This window comes from Bos grunniens, chromosome 5 (genome assembly GCF_055505025.1).
Source record: "Bos grunniens cultivar Pamir isolate PY7600 chromosome 5, Bosgru_T2T1.0, whole genome shotgun sequence".
NCBI lineage: Eukaryota > Metazoa > Chordata > Mammalia > Artiodactyla > Bovidae > Bos > Bos grunniens.
Genome location: NC_141169.1, coordinates 25600668 through 25614136, shown reverse-complemented (window position 1 = coordinate 25614136; position 13469 = coordinate 25600668). Strand labels below are relative to the sequence as shown.

General features: G+C 42.2%; 2 protein-coding genes across 19 annotated transcripts in view; one reads left to right on the top strand and one right to left on the bottom strand.

The window, feature by feature from the left end:
• Positions 1-678, bottom strand: part of VEZT (vezatin, adherens junctions transmembrane protein) — a 71233-nt gene extending 70555 nt beyond the window's left edge. For 7 of the 13 annotated variants that reach the window (XM_086399135.1, XM_086399120.1, XM_086399121.1 and 4 more), the window contains exon 1: positions 511-678. In XM_086399135.1, the coding sequence (XP_086255261.1) occupies positions 511-663 (153 nt within the window). In that variant the 5' untranslated portion in view covers positions 664-678. Of the gene's footprint in view, positions 1-47; positions 334-510 lie in introns of those variants that run through there. The other 6 variants (XM_086399133.1, XM_086399123.1, XM_086399134.1 and 3 more) reach the window with 2 other exon arrangements.
• A 36-nt stretch (positions 679-714) lies between these two features.
• The window catches only part of FGD6 (FYVE, RhoGEF and PH domain containing 6), a 103411-nt gene continuing 90656 nt past the window's right edge, over positions 715-13469 (top strand). For all 6 annotated transcript variants that reach the window (XM_086399106.1, XM_086399105.1, XM_086399109.1 and 3 more), the window contains exons 1-2: positions 715-1178; positions 6312-8739. In XM_086399106.1, coding sequence (XP_086255232.1) covers positions 1163-1178; positions 6312-8739 — 2444 coding nt within the window. In that variant the 5' untranslated portion in view covers positions 715-1162. The remainder of the gene's footprint in view (positions 1179-6311; positions 8740-13469) is intronic.

The window sequence follows — 13469 nt, the reverse complement described above, 5'->3', positions numbered from 1 at the left end:
CAGGAGGTCCCACACACAGATCTTAAACCACGTTAGAAAACCAGCACCTGCTGCCTCCACTCGAAGAGCCACGCCTCGACAGTGAACTGTGACCTCGGGCACTTCTTGATATTGACCCCAAAAAATCAAGGACGAAAAAGGGGGAGGCTAAATCATATGGGCGAGTATCCAAAATCCACGACTGGGCCCCGCCCCAACCAGGAGCAGTTACCCCACCCCCACACCCAGCCAAGGCGTATCCATCACCCGGGAAGGAACAAGCTGGGCTCGCGTTCACCGGCCAGGCTGGGAATTCTGGGAGGACCCAAGGCAGAGACTGGGCGAGGCAAGGGCGCCTCGGGCTACACCTGTCAGGCAGCGGCCAACAGTAGGCCCGGAAATCGACGAGATTCGGTGACCAAGACCGGCAGGAGCGTCACCCGATCCGTCGCTGCCTCGATCGGCCTCTCGCCTTCTCCCTCGTCCTTCTCAAACAAAGGCAACTCACACGCACCGCCATTTTCCCCTTACCTCAAAAACCACCTCTTCGTCAAAATCCGGTGTCATCCTTCTCCGCCATGCCACCCGCCTCAGCACGATGGGAAATGAAGGCGGGAGAACAGGCTGCACCCAAGCGTCTGCCTCTGCCAGTCCTTGTGTGCAGAAAACTACAATTCCCATCATGCCTTGTAGCTCACGCCCCTTTTTAAAGCCCGCTCATTGGAGTCGAGCTTGAGCATGTGGGCGGGAGGGCCGGGAACGGGGTAAAACTTGGGCCCTCTGATTGGAGGAGGTTGGGGCTTTTGTCCGCCTTTTACGGCCGCGACTAGCAGAGGGCGCCTGGAGCTCTGATTTTTTTTTTTTTTTGGAGCTGGAGAAGGCCTCGCACTGGCGAAGCCGCGGTGAGCACTGCTCGTGCGCGCGCGTGTACGTCCGCCGGGAGCTCCGCTGCTCGGTGCTCGTGCCCGCCTGCCCGTCGCCGGCGCTCGCGCCGGGGAGCGCCGCCGGGTCCTTAGAGCCGGCAGGCAGCTCCTTTTGTGCGGCGCTCGCGCCGCGGTCCCTCCGGACGGAATGTGGGCTCTGTGGGAGTTTTTCTCTTCTTCCCAAATTCTTGAAACAATGGACTGTAAGGGGCGCGGGGATTAAGGGGGGCGAGCTGGGAAGCGACCTGCACTGGGGAATCATGACTTCTGCTGCAGGTAAGTGACGGCGCTCGAGCTGCCGCTGGAAAGTTTGTAGCGAGCGCTGCAGGTTTGGGGCTCGGAGCTGCTTTCTCCCCCGGGATAGGTTAGTAGTGTTCCCTCTGCCTTTCTCCGGGACTGCGGCAAGTGCGGAGCAGACGGTGTTTGCTGCCGGATTTTCTCGTCCCTTCGTGCCTAAGAGGGGCTCTTTGGAAATCATGTGTCTCTTGGGACCTCCCTTTAAAGGAAGACCTTGTTGGGGTCTCTTAGCTCCAGGAGAAACGGGAAATGTAAAGAGGGCATTTATTTTTCTTTCCTAAAATTTGAGCGACTTTGCCTTTGCGTATGAAAATAGTTTAGATTCCCATGTTAAGAAATCAGTTATTCTAGGAAAGGGCAGCGTTCCCGGAGTGTTGAACTTAGCCACTAGGCTGTGTGGCTTTAACCTCAGTGAGGACTGGAAACCCTGACCCTTAGTGAAGAGATTTAGACATTGCTACTGCTGTCCTGGTGGGTTTCCCCCTGTTATCTAAGAATCAGAGGAGTAGAACTGCCTGCCGATGCCGAGGTTTTTGTTCATCTCCACCGGGTTTTTTTGTGCACTTTTTTTCCCTGTGTCTACCTGGTTAGTGTACACAAAGCCTTATTTTCTGTCTACCTTCCTCGGTCCTTTCCCTTCATCCATATGGCAAAGCCAGTTGTATTACCTTTGTGTGCACTCTGAAGAATTTTATGGACAACGTTCAGAAGGAACAGTTCCTATTTTCCGAAATAATTACTGAAGTGGTATTATATTCACTTATAAGAACATAGGTTAACTTTTAAGTTAGAACTTAATAATGTATTCAGTATTAAGTTTTTTTTAATTTTTGTGTTTTTTTTAAATAACAATTTCGCCCACATTGAAAGCAATAAACCTTCATTATACATTTAATAGTAAAACAGTGTAAGACTTCAAAGTTACTTCTAGAATCAGCAGTTAAGTATCAGATTAAATTTTCTTAGCTTTTCTTGGCATTTGTTTTAAATTTCTGTAACTTGAAACTGTCAAACAGCACCCTGAATGTTCTGATTTGTGTTCTTTCTGAAGACTAGATATGCTAGAGGTTGTACTGCTAGGTGTAATCTGATTACAAACTAAGGAGCTGAGAAGTTAGCCAATAGGAGTAAGAAAGCAAGGAAAGCAGTGTTCCGGTAGTAGTATTTCTGAAGAAGATGTTGTGGATCTTCCCTTTTGATGTTATATGTGTGTGTAGAGGATGTCATCATATACTGAGAATTACGTTGTTTATAAACTCTTCTTTCCTTACCAAAGGAAGGCTTTCCACTTACTTGAGGTGAAGTATTTTCATCCTAAATTTCTGTGCCTCAGTGTAATGAACAAGCCAAATTTAATTTAAATTTAGATTTAAAATTATTGGAGATTTTAAAATCCTTCCAGCCTGTTTTAACTCTTCCTTCCTTTGTCAAACGCATTTAAAATTCGTACTTTGGATGTGTCAACTTTCAGTTCCAGTCCCAACAGTTTATAAATGAACAGATACAGAAGCATTTAATTGATATTTAAATATGTAAACCTGATCTAGGTCTCAGTTTGGAATTGTATTATTTCATTTGAATGACCCTCAAATATTTCAGGCTATTTTTATATTTATCAACTTTACAATTAAAGAAATCCAGACATTTTTGTGGTGTTTAAAAGAGGGACACTTCCTGTGTTTAGCTGAGTTAGTTGGTTTTTAGCATAGCTGGCTGAGAAGCATTGACGACTTTTTTGTTTGCCCATCTGTTAAGATTTATTATAACTTTTTCTCATGTCTAAATGGGGAATATAGAAAAGAACTGCCCATCTTCTAACAAAATTATGTGTTCATCATTCTTACAAGCTGTTTATGATGCTCTTTGGAACAAAATTTAAATGCATTAAAACTTTAGGAACATTATTGGCAACTGGGGGAGATGTTTGTTTACACTGAACCTAATCTGTGGTATTGTTTGGGCTGGTTGGCTTAATTTAAGGACATAAGAAAAATGTAGAATATCTAAATTATATGTATTCTAAAGAAGAGCTTGCTTTGTTTTTCTGCATCTGTAAAAGAGTAGGCCCACATAGAGATTTTAGAATATTTAAAATCAGTGTCTGAGAAAAAGAGAGCTAATTATAGGAATGTATTTTATACCTTTATGAACACATACAGGTCTCAGTGTACGTGCGCTGTGCTTTGCTTTTTGGCTGGTCTAGTAGCTCAAAGTGTTGCACGTGGGCTACAGCCATCTGTGTGTAATAGATGACGAGTGTGTTTGTAATTGTTAGAATAGTGGTACTAGTGCTTTACACTCTTACCTTATTTTTCCCTGGAGCCAAACAGCTGTGTAAATAAAAGATTTGCTGCTATGCTCTAAAAAGTTTCAAGTCTGACTGTTGATACAGTATTAACATCCAAAGGTGCTGGATTTATTGCAAGTTTGACATTGGAGCAGACCGTCTCATAATGGCTTGTTATTTTTTGATTTGTGTTTCTTTCAAAATAGAGCCACTGAAAATAATGATGAATTTCAAATATTTCTGTGCTACTGACTTAGTTGAACACTTATTCCTACTAATAATTAAGAACTTAGTAATCCTATTGAAGTTGATTCCTACAAACATATTATTATTCTATGCTTAAATGGTATTGATTTTTTTTTTTTTTTTAAGAAATATCTTGTTACTGAGACATAGTAAAGACTATGTGTGTGTGGCAACTCTGTCTGTTCCCAGGCCTAGTGTTCAGCACTGGGGATACAGCAGAGAGACAAAGTGTCTGCCCTCCTGGAGCTTGTCTCCTTGTGGTGAAGACAGAGGGAGGTACACCAAAGAAAAATCACACAGGGCAAAGGGCTCCGGAATCTAAGGGTTCTCCTGAAGCAGGTATCTCAGACGTATCACCTCAAAGTCATTTAGACTTTAGAGTAATCTGTTCAAATCCCCCATTTACAAGTAAGGAAACTGAGGCAACCAGTTCTGCATAAAAACACACGGTTAGGTTAATCAGCTCTCCCAGTTACATTATTGGTTTCCTCCAAAACAGCGTTAACTAGGCCAAAGTTCACAGTTCTTTAATTCATCGAGTATGTGTTGAGCAAGTTAGGTACAGAATGCTGTGCTGTATTTGTTGGTAATCAACCATAGTTCATGTAGTTAATTGAGTTTCTGGAACAGGAAGAGATTTATGATTCTTGGAAGCAGACCCTGTACAAAACATATTTAAAGAAAAGAGTAAAGTTAATACCAAACATTAAAAAAAAAAGATTGAACTGAAATAGCAAAAATTGATTGAGTGAATGACCCTGAAATTTCTGAACAGGCTCTAAGATTCAGTAAAAGATTAATGAGATCAGAGGTGTTTTGTTTTGTTTTTTTGGGTTTTTAGCTGTGGTAAGATAACCTAACATAAATTTAGCATCTATACTAAGTGTACAAAGCAGCAGTGCTAAGTGCATTCATACTGCTGTGCAGCCAGTCTCCAGAACTCTTTCCACATTGCAAAACTTTTTTTTTTTTATTCCTTCAAAATGCCCAGAGGTAGGATGTTTTCAGAATGGTTACAGAAATGAAATCAGTGTGACAGTCTGCCAGTCTTCCTTATCTTGAATAAGATGGGAGGTTAGGAAGAAGCCTAGGGCAGTCATACTTTCTCTTAAGACTTTACTTAATAGGTCAAGGGTTTAATTTAATAGACCATGACACAAAGCTTTATCATTAGGGTTTGAATGGTTTTAAAATATTTTCTACCTAAAAAAGAACAAGCAAAATAATAACGTGCTTATTGAACATTTAACTGAAATTGCATGGCTTTGGGAATTTGTATTAAGGCATTTGGGAACTACCTCATATCTTTTTTTATTATAACATTAATACTGAAGAATTAAATGAGAAGGCATCTGTTATCAGGTGACCTTAGTTGAAGAGGTTTGAGAAATTCTTCCTTGGTTGGTAAAAAGGAAGTAGAGCACCCTACTTTTTTTTTTCTCCTTACTTGTGTCCCTGTAATACCTTCCCGAATTGGAGTGTTGTGACTAATTTCCTTTGTTGAAAAGAAACTCACCACCAACTGAAGAATCAAAGCCTCTGTGTATCCAAGTACATAAACAGTGTCCAGCAGATGATATTTTGAAAGGTTTAAAAATATTTTTTTACCACAAGTCTTTTAAGAAATATGAGAGGGTGAAAAGTGATAGTATAGATAGAAAAACTAAAAGAACTTTAAAAAATGTGGATGTTCAGACTATGTAACTTCATTTTATAGGCCTTTTGTGTAAAGTTTTAGGTTCCTATAGGCTAGAGCAGATCTGCCGAAATCTAACACAGTGCTTATAAGGTGCTTATTAAGTCCTTTTAATATAATGTCAAGAAAGAATTGCTACCATAGGAATTATGGTCATCTTTTAAATGCGCTAGAACTGTGGTTATAAATGAGGGGTGCACATCATAATCACCTGGTGTAGAGTGTAGACATGTGACTTTCTAAAAATAAAGCTCAGTGAAGAATTAGAATGAAAATTCCCATTTGACAACCCCTGCACAGGAAAAATACCCGCTTTATTAAGAGCCTCAAATAATACAGTATTGATAATTTTCAGTTTTTAAGTTTGGGAAATTTCTAGTTTCTGTATTCTCTTTTAGGTTATTTTGGGGTTCAAGTGAGATAGGTCATTGATAAAGGGCATTTTATACAACTCCACTGTGTATCCTTGAGATAGAAGAATACTGCTATTCACATGAGATGTTTGGGTCGTATCCTATGTAATCCTTAGGCAAATTCAGCTCTTGGACTCAGGAAATGAACCACAGTATCCTGTCCTCCTATACAGATCTAAGCAAAAGCCAGTTGTTTCATTTAGTGTTGACTAAAGATATGGTGAGCTGTTCCAGAGTTAGAAGAACAACTGTACTGGATTTACTAAGCAGTGTACACTATACCAAAATCTGTATGTACTGGCATTGAGCAATTTACAGAATTTTCAAAAGTAACACTGACTCTGCATAATGTAGTATAATAATCTACCTAGTAAAATGCATTGTCAAAAGTAAAAATGTTCTGAAACTTAATCATTTATCTTCTGCTTTGGATTTTTGGTCATCAGACTTTTTTTATTTCCCCTTTCTAGAGATTAAGAAGCCACCAGTGGCCCCCAAACCAAAGTTTGTTCTGGCAGCTAATAAGCCAGCTCCACCTCCTGTCGCACCTAAACCTGAGATCTTGGTTTCTAGTGTTCCACAGTCAACAAAGAAAACCAAACCATCCATAGCTCCAAAACCAAAAGTTCTGAAGGCCTCACCTGTCCAGGACATCACACAGTCACCATCAAGGAAAATCGTCGTGAACCTGGAAGAGCATACACAGGAATTCCCTGAAAGTATTGACAACTCGAACTGCAGAAACAGAGGGCATCCGAGCAGTGATTATATTTTACCAGTGTGTTCCTGCCATCCTGGATGTAACCATAAGCTTGAGAGCAGAAAGAATTTGTATGTCAAGCAGCTTGTCTTAGGGCCCCTGGAAATGCATGAGAATTTAGAAAACAACAAAATTGGTGAGTCCCCTTCAGCTGTGAAAAATCAGCATAAATGTGATTCTGTTGGTGAAAGGGTCAAGAGCCAGAGTAAAGTAGTTTTAAAGGCAAGCATCCTCGAAGAGAAGCTCAAAGATGTTTTAACACAACCAATGTCACCCTTTCTTTTCCCCCAGAAGCACAGATCCACAGACAGTCCAGAAATGAGTGATGGCTGTAATTCCCACAGACAATTCAGCATTGAATTTGCAGATTTGTCACCTTCCCTGTCCAGCTTTGAAAACGTTTCTAATCATCACCCTTGCCACCTACAACTTCCTAGCACTGAATTTCAAAATTTTGAAACTAATCAGAATGACAGTGAAAAAAGCAACACTTGCTATCATTCATCTGAACAAGAAGCTCTAGAAAATGGAAAAAGGAGTCCTTTCTTATCTTCAGATGGAGATAGTAAGAAATCAGAAGCCAGAGACCTTGGTCCCTTGGAAATCCACTTAGTGCCATGTACTCCCAAATTTCCAACTCCCAAGCCCAGAAAAACACATGTTGCACGCCTCTTACGCCAGAGACATATAGATACTTCTAGTGAAAGTACTGAAGAACCAGAGGATGTAGACAGCTTGCCTCATGTTTTCGAAGATAGTTTGAAAAACAATAAAATCAGTGTCTTTCATCAGACTGCTTTGTGTAACCAGGAACAGGTGGACAAAGTGAAGCCAGAAAATAAAGGTGAATTGAATGTGGACCTCACTGGTGACAGACAAAACTCGGTCTATTCACAGAAAGCCTTGCGTCCTGAAACATTTTCCTCTGAAAAAACGGCACCTCCTTTAGAAACAGACTCTAACTTGAGTTCTGACGACAAGTCAGGAGATAGTTCTGGTATGTCACTTGCCGAGGACAAAGGAATCAGTTTTATAAGATGCAGTACTCTATCTATGAGCCTGCCCAAGCAGCTCAAATTAACCTGCAGCGAACATTTGCCTACTGCCTCTAACCCAGGAGTGTCTGCCCCTCAAATGCAAAAGGAATCTATGATAAAAGGTGAAAGTTCCTCAAAAGTTGTCCCCAAAAAACCTCAAAGACACAGTTTGCCTGCTGCTGGAGTGCTTAAAAAGGCTGCCTCTGAGGAGCTTGTGGAGAAAAGTTCTTATCCCTCAAATGAAGAAAAAGATGCAGAGAAGGGTCTAGAAAGAGATCACGTGCAGCATTTATGTGCCCCAAACAATGGTATGTCATCCTCCTTTGATATGCCTAAACGGGCTTCAGAGAAGCCAGTGTGGAAATTACCTCATCCCATTATCCCCTTTTCAGGGAACCCAGAATCCTTAAAGTCTGTCACCATATCCTCAAGCAGTGAGACTCCCACACCCCTGACCAAGCCTAGAGCAAAATCATTATCTGCTATGGATGTGGAAAGGTGCACTAAGCCATGCAAAGACTCTCACAAGAAGAACTCTTTAAAGAAGTTGCTCAATATGAAGCTGTCCATCTGTTTCATGAAGAGTGACTTCCAGAAATTTTGGTCCAAGCATAGCCATCTTGGAGACACAACCTCAGGCAGCCTGGCAGGTGGGGAGCAAAGAGGGAGTGAGAGTGATTGGCATGGCCTGTTGGTAGGAGAAGAGAAGAGAAGTAAACCCATCAAGGCATATTCGGCAGATAACTATAGCCTGGAGTCCCACAAGAAGAGGAAGAAGTTGCGGGGCCACACCAGTGCAGCTAATGGACCAAGAGCCGAGTCTCTGGATGACCAAATGCTGTCCAGGGAGTCGTCCTTGCAGGCACCTTGCAAATCTGTTACCAGCGACTGTGTACCAGAGTATGAAAATATACGGCATTATGAGGAAATACCAGAGTATGAGAACTTGCCCTTTGTTATGGCTATGGGGAAAACTCCCGAGTTGGAACGACGGAACTCCGGCAGCGTGGAGGACACTGATGCAAATGTGTATGAGGTACAGGAGCCGTATGAAGCTCCAGACGGCCAGCTCCAACTCGGACCCAGACACCAGCATTCCAGGTAACACTTAGGTGTCAGACAGACACGTGTATCACTGAAATTAACCTTCAGCAACCCTGGGAGATAGGTTAAGATCTCATAGGTGGGGACAAGTAACTTGGCAAGAGAGTGGTTTATTTGATTTTATTTTTTAATTAATTTTTATTGGAGTATAGTTGCTTTACAATGTTACATTGGTTTCTGCTATACAGCAGAGTGAATAAGCCGTACATATACATTATATTCCCTCCCTTTTGGACTTCCTTCCCATTCAGGTCACCACAGTGCACTGAGTGGAATTTCCTGTGCTATACACTGTATTCTCGTTAGTTATCCATTTTATACATCGTATCAATAGCATACATGCGTCAGTCCCAGTCTTCCAATTCCTCCAATCCCTATTTTCCTCCTTGATATCTATATAGTTGTTCTCTACATTTGTGTCTCTGTTTCTGCTCTGCAAATAAGATCATCTATACCATTTTTCTAGATTCCACATGTATGGGTTAATATACAATATTTGTTTTTCTTTCTGACTTACTTCATTTTGTATAACTCTCTCTAGGTTCATCACGTCTCTACAAATGACCCAGTTTGAGAGAGCAGTTTAGTTAAGCGTATATTAAGTTATTTCCAAAGTGCAGTCTCTTTTTATCATGTAGTCAGGATGGGTATTTGCAATGTAGCCTTTAAGTTGTTGACTTAAAAGTACCAACTTGGAATACAGAGCGAGACCCTAGGCGACAAAGTTGTCTAAGTCAATGAGGTTTATTTGCTAGGTATAAGAAATCTGTGAAGCTTTTGAAATCTATGTGTTTACCTTTGGTGCCCTTGTCAGATAAAACCTCTAAATTTGCAAAAGTCACTAGTCTTGAGGATTATTTATTTTACTTGTTGAAGGCTAATTACTAACTTCAGATGGAGATAGAAAAAATGCAGGAGAAACATAACTCCTGCCTTTCTCACTTTTGTATACATACTTCTACCCCTGGTGTGCCTGCTTCATCTGTCTTATTGGAACCCTTACCTGTCCTTGATGGTCCAGCTCAGCCATCCTTTGCTTTCTGAAGCTTCCACAGTTACCTAGTGGGACGTGTTTACCTCCTGTTCTGATCTCCCAGTTGTGCTTTGATGCTGTGGTGTCCTTTGTCTCAGTCTTCTTTATGGTAGAATTGTTTATTGCCATGTCTGATTGGTGTTTGGTTTCAGGCTTCATGAAGAGTTCTGGTCATATCTTTTTGTCCTGCATGAGGCCAAGCAACGGGTTTAGTGGGGGTCGGTAGATTTGGTTGAGTAAATGGAAGAATGAGTGAAAGAAGGGAAAGGGGAGCAGCTTCCTAACCCCAGGAGCAGCTTCCTTCTGTCCCCCTAGTCACAAAGGGATCCTTGGCATTGTGTTGAAAGTGTTTTGTGTTTAACACAAAGCACACAGACCTTTTTGGAAGTCTTTATATTCTTTTTTAGGTTACTAACTTCAAGCCTTTGAGTGCTTAGGTCTTAAGATAGGACTTCTGTAGAAATATTAACATATGTGGCACATAGTAGAGCCTCAAAAAAAAAAAAAAAGGATTATTGGATGAATTGAATAAATCAAATTAAGCAAAATCTTAGTTGTTGCACTAAGTAAAATATATTGTCCTTTTACCTTTCAGATGCTCTCTTGGCACTTTTCTTTGCTCATAATCCTCTCTGCCCTTCCTCCTTTAACCCCCAAAGACTTACTCCTTTGCCTTAACTTTTCTAAATCGGACTCCATCCTGTTTACAGCTGTCTACTCTGAATGTTAGTACCTAGGTGAAAACCTCTCCCTTGGCATAAATATTTCAATGGGGAATAAAGTATCCAACTTTTTTAAAAGTCTGTTTTCTATTTTCATGCCTGCTCATCTCACCATGGGACAGTTTTGTTGATGCTGCCCTCCTTTTGAATAATTTTTTATTGGAGGATAGTTGCTTTACAATGTTGTATTAGTTTCTGCTGCTACTGCCCTCCTTTTAACAAGGTTTTGTGTGTTATTGTGTATGTGTGTACGTTGAAGGGACGAATTTGGCTTCTTTGTGACATCCTGCTGCTGCTAAGTCGCTTCAGTCCTGTCCGACTCTGTGCAACCCCATAGATGGCAGCCCACCAGGCTCCCCTGCCCCTGGGATTTGCCTGGATTTTCCAGGCAAGAACACTGGAGTGGGTTGCCATTTCCTCCTCCAGTGCATGAAAGTGAAAAGTGAAAGTGAAGTCGCTCAGTCGTGTCCGACTCTTAGGGACCCCATGGACTGCAGCCTACCAGGCTCCTCCATCCATGGGATTTTCCAGGCAAGAGTACTGGAGTGGGGTGCCATTGCCTTCTCTGCTTGAGCAATGAGTGGATGCCAACAATTGAGATAGGATTAGGTTTGGAATAAGAGTAGTGAGTTTGCTTTTGGGATATGTTGGATTTGAGGTGCCAGATAACTATCTAGGGGAAAGCGTTAGTTACTCAGTCATGTCTGACTCTTTGTTATCCCATGGACTGTAGCCCACCAGGCTCCTCTGTGGAATTCTCCTGGCAAGAATACTGGAGTAGGTTACCATTCCCTTCTCCAGAGGATCTTCCTGACCCAGAGACTGAACCCGGGTCTCCTGCATTGCAGGTGGATTCTTTACCATCTGAGCCATCAGGGCTTTGTGACATGCTCCTATCCTTAGCTAAGATGAACTTTTTTTCCTTGAAATTGGAGATTTGACCCTTAGTGTTAAGTTTTCTGTCGACCCTCAGACTTGATCTGAAGGGTTTGTGATTATCTCTAATGCAAACTGTAAACTTCTGGAACTTGTTCTTCATCTGGTTTGCTTCTTATGTCTTTAGGGCACTGCTGCTCTGGTCAGGGAGGGAAACGAGGATGGAAGGGGTTAATGTACACATCCAGCCAGTGCAGCCGGATGGCATTCATAAGAAGGGCTTTTTCTCAAGGCCACAGGAAACCGAGGGCGGCTTTGGACAGGTTGAATCTGTCAAGTAGGGCAGCCTGGTAAAGAGTGGGTTCTTTACCAAAAGAGCTCTGCTTTTGAATTTCACTTTCCATGGAGATTTTTGTTTAGGCCTGGCGCAGGGAGGCCTGAACAGGCTGGGGAGTCCTAAAATGTGCCAGCTGAATCAAAAGCCTTCAGTCACAGGGCCAGGCTAACAGTGTTGCCTGGGAGGTCGTCCCTTGTGTAAACAACATTGCGCGTGGAAAGAGAAAGGAGAATTCAAGCCTCCCGAGGAGGATACCTGGCTCCCCCCAAAATAAGGTAAATGAGAAATGGGGCATCTGTTTCAGGTGAGCTGAGTGGATCCAAGTGGAAATCCTGTTTGATAATCTGGCTGTTGAGAATACAGATCTGTGTTTTAGAGTAATTAAAATTCAACACCCTGTGCTTCTAAAATGATAAGAAAAAACACAAATGAACTCTGTTTAAAATTTTTCTGCTGAAGTGAATCAAAAAAGTGTCTTTAACAGTTTCTTAGGCCTCAAAGAAGAGGTTCTGGATATTCTAGAGGGGACTGGTTCACAGAAACTCACTAGTTTTACAGTCTACTTAGATAACCGAGCAGATTCTGGATTAGTAAACAGACATTTGCCAAGCTGGGGTAGCCCGTATGGTCTCCTTCTTTAGAGTATAGATGTTTCATGAATCCAACGGCTTAACATTTACAGATTCATAACAACATGTTTGTAACTCTTCAGAAAAGAATTGCAGGCAGCCCCCAATTTCAAAAAGGATTGTGTTCTGAAAGTTTATGATGATTTGAAACTTAGTGTATTTCTCAAAGACACAGTTGTGGGATGGTGATATAACCCCAGTTTAGTCTCCTGGTTACATTAGCTGTTACTGTCCCGGTGTCTCCTTGCCCCTCTCCAGGTAGATTGATCCTCAGTGCTTTGTGCTAATACAGGAGAGTTGGCCAGGATGGAGCTGCGTGCCTGCAGGGCAGGAGCAGAGTTGCTGTTTGGAGGCAGCGGGGTTTGTGGAAAGGGTGAGGCAGCTAAGGAAGAATGAGGAAACTGGGGGCTGGGCTGAGAAAGACTACAAAGCGCTGCCAGTGACAAGAAGGGAAGGGCTGGGTGGGTGGGAATTAGGATGCACTGAATTTGCTTTTCCTCCTTTCTCCTTTACTATTCCTACTCCTCCCCTTAACCCTCCTCAGACTGCTTTGTGTGATTCACCTAATTAGTCTCTGACCTCAGGAGAGAGTGAGTGGAAGAAACTGAGGGAGGGGGCTGGATGATAAGGAGTGGTTCAGCCAAATCTCAAGGTCAAGGTGGATGATGTCATAGAAACATTATTGTTGATGTCCAGTCGCTCAGTGGTGTCCAGCTCTTTGTGACCCCATGGACTGCAGCATGCCAGTCTTTCCTGTCCTTCACTATCTCCCGTAAGTTTGCTCAGACTTATATCCATTGAGTCAGTGGTGCCATCCAACTATCTCATCCTCTGATGCCCTCTTCTTCTCCTACTCTCAATCTTTCCCAACGTCGAGGTCTTTTCCAATGAGTCAGCTCTTCATATCAGGTGGCTAAAGTATTGGAGCTTCAGCATCAGTTGTTCCAGTGAACATTCAGGGTTGATTTCCTTTAGGACTGACTGGATTGATCTCCTGGCTGTCCAAGGAACTCTCAAGAGTCTTCTCCAACATCATAGTTCGAAAGCATCAATTCTTTGGCAGTCAGCTTTCTTTATGGTCCAACTCTCGAATCTGTACATGACTTCTGGAAAAACCATAGCTTTGACTA